The sequence below is a fragment of the Mauremys reevesii genome, linkage group 15, assembly GCF_016161935.1.
Source record: "Mauremys reevesii isolate NIE-2019 linkage group 15, ASM1616193v1, whole genome shotgun sequence".
In the NCBI taxonomy this organism is placed as follows: Eukaryota; Metazoa; Chordata; order Testudines; family Geoemydidae; genus Mauremys; species Mauremys reevesii.
The window spans coordinates 13,330,020-13,348,121 of record NC_052637.1 but is presented as its reverse complement, the minus strand read 5'-3'; the positions used below and the strand labels follow the sequence as shown (position 1 = coordinate 13,348,121).

Genomic DNA, 18,102 nt, shown 5'->3' with positions numbered 1-18,102 from the left:
AGACCATGCTGCGCTTTTGCGGCGGGTCCCGCTTCCCCCCTCGCCCCGGCCCCGGCCCCAGCCCCAGCCCCAACCTCTTACCCCCGGCTTCCTCCTCACCCGGAGTCTCAGCGCCTCGCCGGAACAGCCGCAGCGTGTCCCCGGCAGGCCTGAGCTCCGTCCCGCTTAGAGCCGCGTGGTAAGGGGGTGGGGCTGCGAGCTCCACGCCAAGCGGAGGCAGCTGAGCTCACCCCAGAGCTCCCAGCCCCATCCCCTCACCACGCAGCTCTGGGCGGGGCGGGGCTCAGGGGCCCCAGCGGAGACAGGGCACTTGATGCACTGAGGCTCTAGGAGGGGCGGAGGCAGGAGCCTCCGCTGTTCTCTTGGGGGCCCCTGCGGAGCCCGGGGCCCGGGGCAAATTGCCCCCTTTGCCCCCCCCCCCCCCGGGCGGCCCTGTGTGTACAACTGATTGTTCCTTCCTAAGTGGAGTACTTTGCATTTGTCCTTATTGAATTTCATCTCATTTACTTTAGACCATTTCTTCAGTTTGTCCAGATCATTCTGAATTTTAATCCTATCCTCCAAAGCACTCGCAACCCCTCCCAGATTGGTATCATCCGTAAACTTTATAAGCGTACTCTCTGTGCCATTATATAAATAATTGATGAAGATATTGAACAGAACCAGACCCAGAACCGAACCCTGTGGGAGCCCACTCGTTATGCCCATCCAGCATGACTGTGAACCACTGATAACTACTCTCTGGGAAAAGTTTTCCCATCAGTTTTGCACCCACTACATAGTAGCTCCATCTAGGTTGTATTTCCCTAGTTTGTTTATGAGAAGGTCATGTGAGACAGTATCAAAACAAGGCTTGTTACTCTGTGAAAGAAAGCTATCAGGTTGGTTTCACTCAATTTGTTCTTGAAAAATCCATACTGACTGTTACTTATCACCTCATTATCTTCTAGGTGTTTGCAAATCTATTGCTTAATTATTTACTCCATTATCTACAGAAGTTAAGCTGATTGGTCTGTAATTCCCCAGGTTGTCCTTATTTCCCTTTTTATAGATGGGCACTATATTTGCCATTTTCCAGTCTTCTGGAATGTCTCCCATCTTCCATGACTTTTCAATGGGGTGGTGAGTGGTGATAGAGTCTTACTGAATCATACATGCCAGATTGTTTCTAGACTCTGAGTTCAGGGACAGCATCTTCCCCCCACCACCCCAGTGCCTTTCTTGCTCCTCTATTATCATCCCACATTTATTATGGAGTGAGGAGGGTTGCACGTCAGCCTGGTTGTGCCTCTTCCTAAGACCCACCCTCTAGAGAGCTGTATTTTATTACTGTTACATAACTAATGTTGGGAAAAAGAAAATTGATTGTCATTCCCTCACTGCATCACCATCACAGGAACTAAGGGAGAATTTACACTATTTCATTATATAACAAACTGATCTCTTGTGAAGGGGTGAAAATTGTTCCTTTTCTACATGTACTGAAAGGCTGAATATACCAGGATATATTGTTCAATCTATAGCGGGAGGGATAGCTCAGTGGTCTGAGCATTGGCCTGCTGAGTCTAATATTATGAGCTCAATCCTTGAGTGGGCCATTTCAGGTTCTGGGGCAAAAAAGAAAAAGTTGAGGATTGAGCAGGTGGTTGGACTAGATGACCTCCTAAGGTCCCTTCAAACCCTTATATTCTATGATTTATTTCCATTAATTCTAACAGATGATCAGTGCCTACAGACACTAGACCACAATGGAAATCTCAGTCCAAGATTTCAGTTGATGTATTTATTTATTTTGACTTGTAAAACATGGCACGATTCTGAGCATTGTCCGAAGTGAAATACAGCATTTAAGCATCAGTGTTATGCTCTGGTATGTCACCAGATGAGATATTATATGACAGATCATTTCTCTGTCTATCAGTACTTGAATGCCAGAGAACCGGGCTGTTATAGTAATCAATGGTATCCACATACATCCTCTCTTCCCAATCAGAGCAGTGTTCTGTCCTCAGACTGAGACTCCTGGCACTTTGCTCTGAAATCTACATTTAATTTTAAAATTTCAGCCCATAACCAGGAGAGGGAGTGAGTTTCTGAATATTTACGGAATTAATTCATGAGATTTGATTAACTTTTAACTCTGTGTTCTTTCAATGCAATTGCACAGGGTGTTTTATTGTTCCTGGACTCAAACCATGGCAGACAGAGACTGGGGAAATCAAACGGCCATCACGGAATTCATCATTCTGGGATTCGGGGATCTCCCTGACCTGCAAATTCTTCTCTTCCTGATGTTCCAAGTGATCTACATGGCAACCGTGGCTGGGAACACCCTCATCATAGTGCTCGTTGTGACTGACCAGCACCTTCACACCCCCATGTACTTCTTCCTGGGCAACTTGTCCTGCTTGGAGACCTGCTACACCTCAACCATCCTGCCCAGGTTGCTGGCCAGTCTCCTGACTGGGGACAAAACTATCTCAGTCAATGGCTGCTTCACACAACTGTATTTCTTTGGTTCTCTGGGATGTATAGAATGCTATCTCCTAGCAGCGATGTCTTATGATCGGTATTTAGCGATATGTAAACCCCTGCACTATTCAACTCTTATGAATAGTAGGTTTTGCCTCCAATTGGCTGGTGGGTCTTGGTTAAATGGTTTTTTGGCTGTTACCATCGTTTTCTTATTCCTATCACAGTTAATATTCTGTGGCCCAAATGAAATTGACCATTTCTATTGTGATCCCATACCACTGATGGAACTCTCCTGCAGTGACACCCACCTGGTCATATTGCTGGATTTCATATTAGTCTCTGTATTCACCCTGCCACCATTCCTACTAACCTTGATATCCTATGCGTGCATTATCGCCACCATCCTTAGAATCCCTTCCACCAGTGGGAGGCAAAAGGCCTTTTCCACCTGCTCCTCTCACCTGATTGTGGTGACAATTTTCTATGGATCCATAATGATTGTATACCTGCTGCCGAAACATGATACACTGCGAGACTTGAACAAAGTGGTCTCTCTTTGCTACACGGTCCTGACTCCCCTGGTAAACCCCCTCATCTACAGCCTGAGAAACAGAGAGGTCAAGGAAGCCTTGTGCAAAGCAATCAGTATATATGTGGCTTTCACCGAAACGTGCAGAGACTCCAAGAGAATAACTTAGCCTGAGGTTTTCAAAGCTGCCTGGGCGATTTAAGCAATCAGCCCCCATTAAAATTAACTTGTCATCTCCCATTAAAAATCTCAGCACTAATGTGAAAAAGAAAAGGAAAAAGAAAAGGAGATGATCTGCATGGAGTTACCGAGACAGTCTTTATGATTCCCTGCTGTGTGATCCAGGAAAGTGAGGATGTTGACAGCTCTGTCACTCTCTCATGTTCAGCACTTATACACACAGTATGAGGGTATTTTTCTCCAGGGTGTTGGCTAAGTGTTCACCCTCTGTGAGGAGTGTGTACAGCTTCTGAAACCACACAGAGCTGACATTGTGTAAGGCAGAAAATCCACTAACAAAGAAAATAAATCCCTGGGTATATCCCTTGTTCATTGTTTCTCTACGTAAGATAATAAAGTCTTGTATTCAAATTCAGACTTTCTTAAGTTTCCATAGCAATATTTCTGAGTAGGGCTAAGGTTTCACAGAATCATAGAAGTTTAGGGTTAGAAGAGACAAAAGGAGGTCATCTAGTCCAACCCCCTGCTCAAATCAGGAACAACACCAACTAAATCATCCCAGCCAGGGCTTTGTCAATCCAGACTTTAAAGACGTCTAAGGGTGGAGATTCCACCACCTCCCTACGTAATTCATTCCCGTGCTTCACCACCCTGCTAGTGAAATAGTGTTTCCTAATATTCAACCACTGCTTCATGTTCTGTCATCTGCCACCACTGAGAACAGCCAAGCTCCAGTCTCTTTGGAACCCCCCAGTTCCTGCAGCCTCTCCTCAGAAGTCATGTGCCCCAGCACCCTAATTATTTTCATTGCCCTCTGCTGAACTAATGCTCTTCAATTTGTCCACATCCTTTCTGTAGTGAGGGGCCCAAAACTGGATGCAATACTCCAGATGTGGCCTCACCAGTGCCAAATAGAAGGGAATAATCATTTTTCTCGATCTGCTGGCAATGCTACTACTAATGCAGCCCAATATGCCATCAGTCTTCTTGGCAACAAGGGCACACTGCTGACTCATTTCCAGCTTCTCGTCCACTGTAATCCCCAGGTCCTTTTCTGCAGAACTGCCACTTAGCCAGTTGGTCCCCAGCCTGTAGCGGTGCATGGGATCCTTTCACCCTAAGTGCAGGACTTTGCACTTTTCCTTGTTGGACCTCATCAGATTTATTTTGGCCCAATCCTCCAATTTGTCTTGGTCACTCTGAACCCTATCCCTACCCTCCAGCATATCTACCTCTCCTCCTAGCTTAGTTTCATCTGCAAATTTGCTGAGTGTACAATCACTCCCATTATTCAGATCATTTATTTTGTCACAGATATTTATATTAAAAGTCAGGGACAGGTCACAGGCAATAAAGAAAAATTCATCGAAGCCCGTGACCTGTCCCTGACTTTTACTATAATTATTGTGACAATGTGGAGGTATTGTGCAGCTGTTGAGCTGGCTCTGCCCCCACCCCCCACTGTTGGGGGCTTGGAGGTCCAGGGTCTCCCTCCACCCATGTCTGGCACGTCTCCTCTGCCACTCTGCCACCCGCCCCCATCCTACAGTGTCAAGGAGCGCTGCAGTCTGACTCATGAAGGCCTCCTCCCCCAGTCCCTCCTTGAACCAAAACTGATCAGAAGAAAGACAGTGGGAGACACATCTAAGCCCCTCCAGACAAGAGTGATATGATTAAGGAAACTCCCCAGCCTCATTTGCTTCAAGGATGGGAAAGGGAGGCATCTCTATTAGCATAGAGAATGGAGAACAGAGATTCCAAGGCAAGAACTGCACCGAACTCTGGGATCAGAAAAGCAGAGAAGCATTGCATGATGGGAAATCTGGGAAATCTGTGCTCCAGATGGAAATTAACCCATGCCTGCATACACCTAGCTCAGTAATTATCAGACCAATTCTAGTAATAAATCCTTTATTGATATTCAAAATACTGAAATGACCTAATTGCATTAGGAGCTTCCGCGAAGGAACACCGCCCATAGCCAGGAATGATCAGTTCTTATTGTGTAGCCTGGACTAAACGACTTTGTTATAGTCCCTTGAATCATCAGTTTACCCATAAACAAATCTAGTGTTCATTGTTATTTCCCTACAATAACCCTTTACCACCACCCTAGTAAATGTTCTGATGCCTGGATCCAAACTCTGCATCAGTTTCATTGGAACTTCATCTTTCTGATTCATTGTGCTGTGGTCTCTCTTCCTGTCTCCAGCACTCCGGACTACCCACGACCAACATCACCTGGGAACCCTGAGATTCAAGCTTCAGAGAGTGGTGAGATCTCTCTCTCTCTCACTCGCTCTCTCTCTGTATAGCCTCCTGACCTTAGGCATGTGAAGCACATTTCATTAGGGTGTGCACCCAGGGAATTTTTTTAAATTATTTTTTAAAAGGAGAACATTTAGTGATATTCAATCATAAAGGACATTATTTTTATTCATCAAACAAACTAAAGAAACTAAAGCTTAACTAAACTTATTTTCTTTTAAAATTAACAACTAAACTTTAGTTAAAATTAACAACTAAACTTTAGTTAAAAAACACAAACTTAAAAAACGAGACACAAAATACGAAATTTTTGCTGTAGTGATAACCAGGTGTATACAAAGATAAAGATCATGAAAATTCACTGTATCTTTAACCAGTTAATGAGCTAACCCAAATTGACCAAAACAGGTTAAGGTTTCCTAGAGAAGGAGGCGTCGCTCACCAGGTGTTATGGACTTAAATTCTTCAATCACATCATTGTAATTAACTGACAAAGCCAATTCTTGTTCAATGTCCAAAATCATGAGTGAGTTGAGGTGCTGTTGGGACACTGTACTTCTTAGTTTGTTTTTTACATGTGCTAGTTTCAAAAAGTCTCTTTCACATGAACAGCTTGTAACAGGTAAGACTGCAAAGCACTGAATAGATTTGTAAAAGGCCTGGAACATGGAAGACTGATCCGATTCCTTTAGCTCAAGGTTCGGCGATCTTTCAGAAGCAGTGTGACGAGTCTTCATTTATTCACTTTAATTTAAGGTTTCATGTGCTGGTAATACATTTTAATATTTTTTAGAAAGTCTCTCTCTATAAGCCTATATATATCTAAGTAAGTGATTGTTGTATTGTAAAATAAACAAGGTTTTCAAAATGTTTAAGAAGCTTCATTTAAAATTAAATTAAAATGTTGATCTTATGCCGCCGGCCTGCTCAGCCCGCTGCTGGTCTGGGATTCTGTTCACCTAGGCCGGCAGCAGGCTGAGCTGAGGGTGGGTGCGCACTGAGCACAGGGCTGGGGGTGATGGAGCAGGCTGGCAGTTGGGGTGTAGGGTCTGGCCAGGAGCTAGAATGAGGGAGGGAGCTCAGGGTTGGGGCAGGAGGTTTAGGTGTGGAGCGTGTACCTGGGCAGCTCCAATTTGGTGTGAGGGGTGCAGGTGGGAATGTGGGGAGGGAGTGAAGGAGCTTCCGTTTGGTGCTCAGGGTGGGGGTGGAGATGTGGGGGGTGCAAGAGTCAGGATGTGGGGGGTGCATGGGGTGGGGGTCTGGGTATGTGTGGGGGTGCCAGAGTCAGGACTGGGGTTGTGGGTGGGTGAAGGAGTCAAGCAGAGGACTGGGTGTGTGTGGGGGGTACAGGGCTCAGAGCAGGGGCCTAAGGTAATAATAGGAGATATACCAATCTCCTGGAACTGTAAGGGACCTCGAAAGGTCATTGAGTCCAGCCCCCTGCCTTCACTAGCAGGACCAATTTTTGCCACAAATCCCTAAGTGGCCTCTTCAAAGATTGAGCTCACAACCCTGGGTTTAGCAGGCCAACGCTCAAACCACTGAGCTATCCCTCCCCCCACGCCTGGGGAGTGTGCGGGGTGCAGGGCTCAGGGCAGAGGGCTGGGTGTGTGGGGGTGGGGTCAGAGCAGTGGGCTGGGGGTGTGTGAGCGGGGGTCAGGGTAGAGGAAAGAGGCCTGGGGTGTGTGTGGGGCTTCAGGGCTCAGGGCAGAGGGCTGGCTGTGTGTGAGGTGGGGGTCAGGGCACAGGGCTGGGTGTGTGTGTGTGAGGATCAGGGCAGAGGGCAGGAGCCTAGGGGGGTTGCGGGGCTGCAGGGCTCAGGGCAGAGGGCTGTGTGTGTGTGAAGGGGGGCTCAGGGCAGAGGGCTGGGTGTGTGTGAGTGGGGGTCAGGGCAGAGGGCTGGGGGTGTGGGCTAGGGTCGTGGGGTGCTCATGGCAGGGGTCTGGAGGGGATATGCCCCTATTCCACCCCCTGCTTCCCCAAGGCCCTCCTCTGCTTCTTCTCTGCCTCAGCCGGGAGCTCCTCCCCGACCCCCTCCCTCGCAATGGCCATCAGCTGATCGGCCAGCTGGGAGGGAGGGACAGAGAGCAGAAGGAGGGGCAGGAACCCAGCACACTGCAGGAAGAGGCAGGGGAGCCAGCAGAACCAAGCTTCTGCCCCCTTCCCCTTGCCCCCGCGGGAGGGAGTGGGGGGAGTGGAGGGCAGAGAAGAGTCAAGCTATAGCAAGAAGAATCCATAGAGGAAAGGAGAGCAACAGACTGCCATTCTGGGAAATTGACACTCGACAGCAGCAGAGTAGAGGAGATGAGGACGGGGGTGGTGGTGTCAGAAATACTGACCAGTGACCAAGATTTCAGTAGGTAATACAATAATGGGAAAGTGATACTGTAAAATGGTCAATAGGTGGCAACTTTCAAAAATGCCCATTAGATGGCAGCATCTCTTGAATACTAATAAAGGGGCAGTGCAAGTACGTTATGAGTGGCCATCACCCTGGACAGGCATCTCCCAAAAATGTGAGCTGGTGTTTGTCCATGTGTAGCGGGGTGACCACCCGCTCCAGCCTGGAAGGGGTTGGAAAAGCCATGCAGAGGGCTGGGGCTGGGCAAGGTAAAACATTGGCTGATTGGGGGAAGTGGCTGCAGCTGGGGCCTGATACTGAGGTGAGGTGGGGATAGTGGGTTGGGGGTTCCCCTGGGGAAGGACACGGGGGTCAGAGAAGAGGTGGATCACAGGCCTGCAGAGGACGCTCCTGGCTGGTAAAAGAGCTAATTCCCTGAGAGTATCAGAGGGGTAGCCATGTTAGCAGGGCCTGTTCCAGACCCCAGCGCACCAAGCAAGCGCTTGGGGCAGCGTCCCGCGGGAGGGCGGCAGGCGGCTCCAGTGGACCTCCCACAGGCATGCCTGCGGAAGGTCTGCTGGTCCCGGGGCTTTGCTGGAGCATCCACAGGCGTGCCTGCGGGAGGTGCACTGGAGCCATGGGACCAGCGGACCCTCCGCAGGCACGTCTGCAGGAGATCCACCGGAGTCGCGGGACCGGTGACCGCCAGAGCGCCCCCTGCTTGGGGCGGCGCAAATCCTAGAGCTGCCCCTGCGTGTTAGTCTGGGTCTGTAAAAGCAGCAAAGAATCCCACTTTGTCGGATGCAAGTAGTGGAAATTTCCAGGGGCAGGTATATATATGCAAGCAAGAAGCAATCTAGAGATAACGAGGTTAGTTCAATCAAGGAGGATGAGGCCCTGTTCTAGCAGTCGAGGTGTGAAAACCAAGGGAGGAGAAACTGGTTTTGTAGTTGGCAAGCCATTCACAGTCTGCCATAGGCCATCATATGCCAGCAATGCCCCTCTGCTATGTACATTAGCCAAACTGGACAGTCTCTACAGAAAAGGATAAATCGACAGAAATCAGATATTAGGAATGTCAATATACAAAAACCTGTAGGAGAACATTTCAAACTCCCTGGCCACACAATAGCAGATCTTAAGGTGGCCATCCTGCAGCAAAAAAACTTCAGGACCAGACTTCAGAGAGAAACTGCTGAGCTTCAGTTCATCTGCAAATTTGATACCACCAGCTCAGGATTAAACAAAGACTGTGAATGGCTTGCCAATTACAAAACAAGTTTCTCCTCCCTTGGTTTTCATACCTCGACTGCTAGAACAGGGCCTCATCCTCCCTGATTGATCTAACCTCGTTATCTCTAGCTTGCTTCTTGCTGCATAAATATACCTGCCCTGGAAATTTCACCACTTGCTTCCATCGAAGTCTGTTAGTCTATAAGGTGCCACAGGATTCTTTGCTGCTTTTACATTTCCTGAGAGACCCTGCAGGGGGCGCCAGGCGCGTCAGTCCACACGTCTACACCCACTGATCATTACACAAAAATGATGTACAATGGGGTTTGTATAATGCAAGTCACAGTATGGTATTTATTACTACAAACTTTGGGAAAATGGGGACCACATTGAAAAGCATAAAAAGAAATATGATGTGTCTTTGCTGAGGAGATCCAGTGTCTAGTGAATGATGAAACCAAGTACCTGAGTGGAAGAAACTGATTCAGGGCCACAAATCCCCTCAATAATAAGAGATCACTCACAAGAGACTTGCTGTGTCCTGTGGTTACAGGTGAGCACCCTCTTTGTGATTGTAACACTAACACTACCTTAAACAGGGGCAATGTGCTGTGTGTTTGTGAATTTTGTTAGTTTGTTGTAACCGTGTCAACTTTGGCTGGAGAGAGAGACAAGTTCCAGCAGCAGTGGTTGGTTAATGGCACACCACCCATTTAACAATAAATAGATGATATATATTGTGAGGTGGGTCCCTCAGCTAAGGATCTCTCAGGGGATATAAGCCTGAAGAATATAATATATAAATAGAAATCAAAAAGGAAAGGAACATTAAAATGGGTTAAGTGGGTAAAGTGTAAGAATGAAATTAGGATGAGAAGGAAATTTGAAAATAAATGGTTTTAGTTAAAAGTAATCGACAAAACTGTTTCACTATCTGGGTCAGGGCAAGTTGGGGAGGAAATCCATGAGTCAGCTGAACCAGGAATAAACAGTTTGACAACTTCCTCTCAAATGATTTATTTGTATCGATCTTCAGCAAAAATTGTTACAAGTTATCTGTGCCAGGGTCATTTTTTTTTTAAACAGCCAGTCAGAGGCTGAAATATCAAAAAGCTGGGGTTTCTCTGTATCGCTCTAGAGAATGGATCAGACCCAAGGGCCATCCTGGCCAGTATCGTTCCTGAGAGCAGGCAGTACTAGATGTTTCAGAGGCAAATGTAAGAACACTGCAATAGCAGTTCTGGGGTAATCTCCCATCACATGTGTCATACTGGTGTATAATAGTTAGTTTTGGATGGGTTATAAAAACATGATTTGGGGGCTAAGCCCTCTCTCTATGTTTGCCATTATTATGATGTCTGGATATTTATATGACAATCAGGAACATCCAGTCTCTTCTGGAATCTAGTTAAGTCCTTCATATCAATGACTTCCTGTGGCAGTGAGTGTGATGCTCCCAATGGGGATGCAAGAGTGTGTGTCAAAACTCAGGACAGACAGTTACAAACCCCTCATTGGTTGTCAGTTCTAACCTTAGATTTCACCAACCAACTGTGCCAAGTGGAAACACCTCAGGCACTTTAACAGCCTTGAAAGAGTCCCCCCAGAAATTCCCCTTGGCTGTGCTCCTGTGCTGCCACACAGGTGAGCGAATCTTGTGTACACGACCCCCCCTTGCAAGGATCACAGCAATATTCAGGTTACTATTTGCACTTTAGGTCTCACACCAAAGAGGACACTTAGAGCCAATCCTATAGTGAACTACTGTGTAGGAAGATTTATTAAATAGGAAAAGGAAATGAGAGTTATTTACAAAGTTAATGCAAGCAAACAGACCCATTAATGAGTCACAGTCTCAGGTTTCAAAAGGTAATACAGGCTTCTCTCAGCAGCAAGCTGTATTTGACCTATAGGACTAACCCAGGCTAAGCAGATGGGGATCTCTTGCTAAAGTCTAGAAACACCCTGCCCCAAGCGTCCAATCAGCATAGAGATCCCTAGTTCCTTTTGTTTGGGTTTTTTTCCCCCATCCTGCCATCTGCTCTGAGCTGCAAACTCAATCCACTTGCATGACTCATCTTCATAGGGAGAAGAGCAGAATAATAAGTCTCTAGTCCTTTTGTTGATTGTTTCTCAATACAGTTGGATGGATATTCCAACTGTAATCTTCCTACATTGCCCAATCAGTATTAGGGTGACCAGATGTCCCAATTTTATAGAGACAGTCCCGATATTTGGGACTTTGTCTTATACAGGTGTCTATTAACCCCCCGCACCCGCATCTCCTGTCCTGATTTTTCACACTTGCTATCTGGTCACCCTATTTGTTACTGATGGGTTTCCTATTTCAGGAGAGGCTTAGATTCTGTGGAAGAGCAACACTTCACACGCATTAACGTCCCTCTCCTGTGTGGTGATTCATACTCAGAGACGCTCACTACAACTGCTCAAATATTAAATTACAATATGGAACAGACATTACAGGGGAGATTAATGCAGGCAGCAGCTGACAAGCTTTCAACAGAGTCCAAACATTAAACCTTTTTTATAATTCTAGTTCCCGTTTTATTAATATTAACCCACAAGTGAGCCAGAATGATTCCACCTTTGTATCTTTTAGTGTCTTGCTGAAACAGGGGGGACCTTGGCATGACCTAGCACTTCATCTGCCAGCATCCCTGTGAGTTCCACAGTTTAATTACAATTGGGGTGAACAAGTAATTCACTTTATAGATTTTAAGTTGCCCACTTGGGGCAGGGGGGCGATGACCCACTGGCACAGCGCCTCCTGCTGGTTGTCTCAGGAATTAGCTCTTCCAGCCCAGAGCGCCCTCTGCAGGCTGGTGTCTCGCCTGCTGCTAACCCCTCCGTGTCCCTCTCGGACCCTGATGCCCCTTTATCTGGGGGTGCTGCCCCCTGGCAGTGCCCCCACACTCTGGGTCTCCCCTCCCAAGGGAACCCCCACCCTCTATCCCCACGTTGCCTCAGTGGCTCTGCCTGTCATTGTGTAGCCCACTCCCTGGGGCAGACTGCAGTCTGTAAATCACTCATCATCGGCAAGGGGGTTGGGACCTGCTGCCTTTGTCTATCTCTGGGCTGCCTCTCTGTAGCCCCGGTATCTATTTGGCCCTTAAGGATCTGGGGCAAAAATTGATCCTGCTAGTGAAGGCAGGGGGCTGGACTCTATGACCTTTCAAGGTCCCTTCCAGTTCTAGGAGATTGGTATATCTCCAATTATTACCTTTATTACCTCAGCTCCCAGGCAGCCAGGTCCTTCTCTCTCAATCTAGAGAGAGTTGGTGTTTTGCTTCTGGCCCACAGCCCTCTTATAGCTGGGCCCTGATTGAGCTGGCCACAGCAGTGGTCAGCTACTCACTCAGCTTCCCCAGCTGTTCTTAATCCTTTTTACCCAGACACAGCCTTCTCCAGGACTGCTTTTAACCCCTCCAGGGCAGGAATGGGGCAGCCGCCCCACTACATCCACCTTTTATTTTAGTTGTATGTTCCCCTTCTTCTTGGAGTAAGGGGCAGGGAAAACAGAAGTTCCCCATTCTACCTTCTCCCAGTTACTGCAGAAAGAGGAGCATCAAGAACCTCAGCTGAGAATTCTGAGTCCTGGCCACTGAACCCTGAGAAACAAGAGCTCATCACTTCAAGCTTGGGTTGTCTTGTAGTTACAAGTGAGCACTATCTTCCTGACTGCATCTCTATACCACCTTCTAAACAGGGGCATGACTTTGATTTGTGAATATTAGAGGGACAAGGTGGGTGAGGTAATATCTTTTATTGAACCAACTTTTGATGGTGAAGGAGAGATGCTTTTGAGCTACACGGAGCTCTTCTTCAGGTGAATATTAACAGTTTTAGCCTCTCCTTCCCACAGCAGTGCCAGTCAGCGTTCATAGCACCATTTCACAGAGATGGTGTGAGAGATCCATGTCTTGTGACAGGTCCTCTGTTGAGGATCTGCTCGACTGACACAAATGAAGCTACCTTGATTTACACCGGCTGAGGATCCGGCTTAGTCTGAGCCCCAGTCATAGAATCAGACAATTGGAAGGGACCTCGAGAGGTCATCTAGTCCAGTCCCCTGCACTCAAAGCAGGACTAAGTATTATCTAGACCCCAGGTTCTTAACCTGGGGTGCAGGCATCCCCTGGGGGTGTGAGATGCCCTTTCTGGGGATGCCAGATTTTATTAGAAGGTAAATCATCAAAAACACAAATTAAGCACAGGCAGGTAAGTACAACTACTTTGTTTAATCAAGCCTATATATTTATTAGCATTATACCTTTATTAACGATTACTGTAATATACAAACAAAAATATTTTCAAGTTTTTAAGCTAATTGTAGTAAAATTATTTGGACAATGAAGCTTGTGAATTTCTTGTGTGCTCAACTAGCACTGTTTCCACAAGTGGCGAAGACAGCGCTGGAGATCCTTGTGCCATTTGCGACTTTCATCACTCTTACACATCAAAACAAAGGCCAGAAACTGCCTAAATTCAAGTGATGACGTGTGTGGCTATTTCAAAAAAAGTTCCTTGTTTCTCACACATCATTGAACAAAAGCAACAGCAGAAGAGTCACTGAGCTTGTAAACTTAAAAAAACATGTAATTTTACATGTATTCTTAATTTTACTGCAAAATTAAAATAAATATATAATTCTCTTCATTCTATAGTAATGATACATCTAGGTTTAAAGAATTGACCTTCTTCAGCGATTTTTGATAAGGGGAGCGAGAATATATTTTGAGAATCACAGGGTGCAGGCTGCAGGAAAGTTTAAGAATCACTAATCTCGACAATCCCTGAGAGATGTTTATCTAATCTGCTCTTAAAAATTTCCAACGATGGAGATTCCACAACCTCCTTTGGCAATTTATTCCAGTGCTTAACCACTATGACTGTTAGGAAGTTTTTCCTGATGTCGAACCTAAACCACCATTGCCCAAATTGCTTCTTGTCCTATACTCAGAGGTTAAGGAGAACAATTTTTCTCCCTCCTCCTTGTAGCAACCTTTTAAATACTTGAAAACTGTTATGCCCCCTTTCATTCTTCTCTTCTCTAGACGAAACAAACCCATTTTTTTCAATTTTCCTTCATAGATCATGTTTTCTAGACCTTTATTTATTTTTTTGCTCTTCTCTAAACTTTCTCCAATTTGTCCACATCTTTCCTGAAATGTGGTTCCCAGAACTGGATACTACACTCCAGTTGAGGCCTAATCTGTACAGAGTAGAACAGAAGAATTACTTCTCATGTCTTGCTTACAACACTCTTTCTATTACATCCCAGAATCAGGTTTGCTTTTTTTTTGCAACAGTGTTACACTGACTAAAATTTAGCTTGTGATCCACTATGACCGCCAGACCCCTTTCTGCAATACTCTTTCCTAGGCAGTCATTTCCCATTTTGTATGTGTGCAACTGATTGTTCCTTCCTAAGTGGAGTACTTTGCATTTGTCGTTTCTGAATTTCATCTGATTTACTTTAGACCTTTAATTCAGATTGTCAGATCATTCTGAATTTCAATCCTATCCTCCAAAGCACTCGCTTCTCCTCCCAGATTGGTATCATCCATAAACTTTATAAGTATACTCTCTGTGCCATTATCTAAATCATTGATGAAGATATTGAACAAAACAGACCCAGAACCAATCCCTGCGGGAGCCCACTCGTTATGCCCATCCAGCATGACTGTGAATCACTGATTACTACTCTCTGGGAAAAGTTTTCCCATCAATTATGCACCCACCTTATAGTAGCTCCATCCAGGTTGTATTTCCCTAGTTTGTTTATGAGAAAGTCATGCGAGACAGTATCAAAACAAGGCTTGTTACTCTGTGAAAGACAGATATCAGGTTGATTTGACTCAATTTGTTCTTGACAAATCCATACTGACTGTTACTTATCACCTCATTATCTTCTAGGTGTTTGCAAATCTATTGCTTAATTATTTGCTCCATTATCTTTCTGGATACAGAAGTTAAGCTGACTGGTCTGTAATTCCCCAGGTTGTCCTTATTTCCCTTTTTATAGAAGTGCACTATATTTGCCCTTTTCCAGTCTTCTGGAATGTCTCCCATCTTCCATGACTTTTCAGTGGGGTGGTGAGTGGTGATAGAGTCTTACTAGTGTGGATCACACATGCCAGATTGTTTCTAGACTCTGAGTTCAGGGACAGCATCTTCCTCCCAACACCCCAGTGCCTTTCTTGCTCGTCTATTATCATCCCACATTTATTATGGAGTGAGGAGGGTTGCACATCAGCCTGGTTCTGCCTCTTCCTAAAACCCACCCTCCAGAGAGCTGTATTTTATTACTGCTACATAGCTAATGTCGGGAAACAGAAAAGGGATTGTCATTCCCTCACCACATCACCATCACAGGAACTATGGGAGAATTTACACCACTTCATAAATTATAACAAACTGATCTCTTGTGAAGGGGTGAAAATTGTTCCTTTTCTACATGTACTGAAAGGTTGAATATACCAGGATATATTGTTTAATGTATAGGGGGAGGGATAGCTCAGTGGTCTGAGCATTGGCCTGCTGAGCCCGATATGATGAGCTCAATTCTTGAGTGGGCCATTTCAGGTTCAGGGCCAAAAAAATGTTGAGAATTGGTTCTGTTTTGAACAGGTGGTTGGACTAGATGACTTCCTGAGGTCCCTTCAAACCCTGATATTTTATTATTTATTTCCATTAATTCCAACAGAAGATCAGTGCCTACAGACGCTAGACCACATTGGAAATCTCAGTCCAAGATTTCAGTTGATGTATTAATTGATTTTGCTTCGTAAGACATGGCATGATTCTGAGCATTGACAGAAGTGAAATACAGCATATAAGCATCAGTGTTACGCTCTGGTATGTCACCGGATGGGATATGATATGACAGATAAGATCTTTTCTCTGTCTATCAGTACTTGACTACCAGAGAACCGGGCTGTTATAGTAATCATTGGTATCCACATACACCCCCTCTTCCCCATCAGAGCAGTGTTCTGTCCTCAGACTGAGACTCGTGGCACTTTGCTCTGAAATCTACATTTAGTTTTAAAATTTCAGCCCATAATCAGGAGAGGGAGTGAGTTTCTGAATATTTGTGGGAGTAATTCATGAGATTTGATTAACTTTTAACTCTATGTTCTTTCTATTCAATTACACAGGGTGTTTTATTATTCCTGGACTAAAACCATGGCAGACAGAGACTGGGGAAACCAAACAGCCATCACAGAATTCATCATTCTGGGATTCGGGGATCTCCCTGACCTGCAAATTCTTCTCTTCCTGATGTTCCAAGTGATCTACATGGCAACCATGGTTGGGAACACCCTCATCGTGGTGCTCGTTGTGGCTGACCAGCACCTTCACACCCCCATGTACTTCTTCCTTGGCAACTTGTCCTGCTTGGAGACGTGCTACACCTCAACCATCCTGCCCAGCTTTCTGGCCAGTCTCCTGACTGGGGACAAAACCATCTCAGTCAGTGGCTGCTTCACACAACTGTATTTCTGTGGTTTTCTGGGATGTACAGAATGCTATCTCCTAGCAGCGATGTCTTATGATCGGTATTTAGCGATATGTAAACCCCTGCACTATTCAACTCTTATGAATAGTAGGTTTTGCCTCCAATTGGCTGGTGGGTCTTGGTTAAATGGTTTTTTGGCTATTACCATCTTTGTCTTATTCCTATCACAGTTAATATTCTGTGGCCCAAATAAAATTGACCATTTCTCTTGTGATTCCATCCCACTGTTGGGACTATCCTGCAGTGACATCCACCTGGTCGTATTGCTGGATTTCATATTAGTCTCTGTATTCACCGTGCCCCCATTCCTGCTAACCCTGATATCCTATGTGTGCATCATCGCCACCATCCTGAGAATCCCTTCCACCAGTGGGAGGCAAAAGGCCTTTTCCACCTGCTCCTCTCACCTGATTGTGGTGACAATTTTCTATGGATCCGCAATGATTGTGTACCTGTTACCGAAACATGATACACTGAGAGACCTGAACAAAGTGCTCTCCCTTTGCTACACCGTCCTGACTCCCCTGGTAAACCCCCTCATCTACAGCCTGAGAAACAGAGAGGTCAAGGAAGCCTTGTGCAAAGCAATCAGTAAATATGTGGCTTTCACCGAAATGTGCAGAGACTGCAAGAGAATAACTTAGCCTGAGGTTTTCAAAGCTGCCTGGGTGATTTTAGCAATCAGCCCCCATTAAAATTATCTTGAAATCTCCCATTGAAAATCTCAGCACTAATGTGAAAAAGAAAAGAAAAAGAAAAGGAGATGATCTGCATGGAGTTACTGAGACAGTCTTTATGATCCCCTGCTGTGTGATCTAGGAAGGAGAGGATTTTGACAGCTCTGTCACTCTCTCATGTTCAGCACCTGTACACACAGTATGAGGGTATTTTTCTCCAGGGTGTTGGCTAAGAGATCACCCTCTGTGAGGAGTGTGTACAGCTTCTGAAACCACACAGAGCTGACATTGTGTACGGCATAAAATCCACTAACAATGAAAATAAATCCCTGGGTATCTCCCCTGTTCCTTGTTTCTCTACGTAAGATAATAAAGTCTTGTATTCAAATTCAGACTTTCTTAAGTTTCCATAGCAATATTTCTGATTAGGGCTAAGGTTTCACAGAATCATAGAAGTTTAGGGTTAGAAGAGACAAACGAGGTCATCTAGTCCAACCCCCTGCTCAAATCAGGAACAACACCAACTAAATCATCCCAGCCAGGGCTTTGTCAAGCCAGGCCTTAAAGACGTCTAAGGGTGTAGATTCCACCACCTCCCTAGGTAACTCATTCCTGTGCTTCACCACCCTCCTAGTGAAATAGTGTTTCCTAATATTCAATCACTCTTTCACGTTCTGTCATCTGCCATCACTGAGAACAGCCAAGCTCCAGTCTCTTTGGAACCCCCTAGTTCTTTCAGTCTCTCCTCAGAAGTCATGTGCCCCAGCACCCTAATTATATTTATTTCCCTCTGCTGAGCTAACACTCTTCAATTTGTTCACATCCTTTCTGTAGTGAGGGGCCCAAAACTGGATGC

General features: G+C 45.6%; 2 protein-coding genes across 2 annotated transcripts; both read left to right on the top strand.

Annotated features, from left to right (window-relative positions):
• Window positions 1-2,195: 2,195 nt before the first annotated feature.
• Window positions 2,196-6,762, top strand: LOC120383085 (olfactory receptor 6N1-like). Its single transcript, XM_039500717.1, has 2 exons — window positions 2,196-3,120; window positions 6,737-6,762. Exons 1-2 carry the CDS (start codon window positions 2,196-2,198, stop codon window positions 6,760-6,762), a joined length of 951 nt encoding a protein of 316 aa, XP_039356651.1.
• A 5,737-nt stretch (window positions 6,763-12,499) lies between these two features.
• On the top strand, window positions 12,500-17,248 carry LOC120384064 (olfactory receptor 2AP1-like). The gene is made up of 2 exons (XM_039502407.1): window positions 12,500-12,706; window positions 16,208-17,248. Exon 2 carries the CDS (start codon window positions 16,236-16,238, stop codon window positions 17,211-17,213), a length of 978 nt encoding a protein of 325 aa, XP_039358341.1. The 5' UTR covers window positions 12,500-12,706; window positions 16,208-16,235; the 3' UTR covers window positions 17,214-17,248.
• Window positions 17,249-18,102: the final 854 nt, after the last annotated feature.

Excerpts from the sequence above, each read along its gene's own strand:
- LOC120383085 (XM_039500717.1), top strand. The coding sequence starts at position 2,196 with ATGGCAGACAGAGACTGGGGAAATCAAACGGCCATCACGGAATTCATC. Across the intron at positions 3,121-6,736 it reads AGCCTTGTGCAAAGCAATCA|TCAGGACTGGGGTTGTGGGT; the intron begins GTATATATGTGG and ends GGGGTGCCAGAG.
- LOC120384064 (XM_039502407.1), top strand. The coding sequence starts at position 16,236 with ATGGCAGACAGAGACTGGGGAAACCAAACAGCCATCACAGAATTCATC.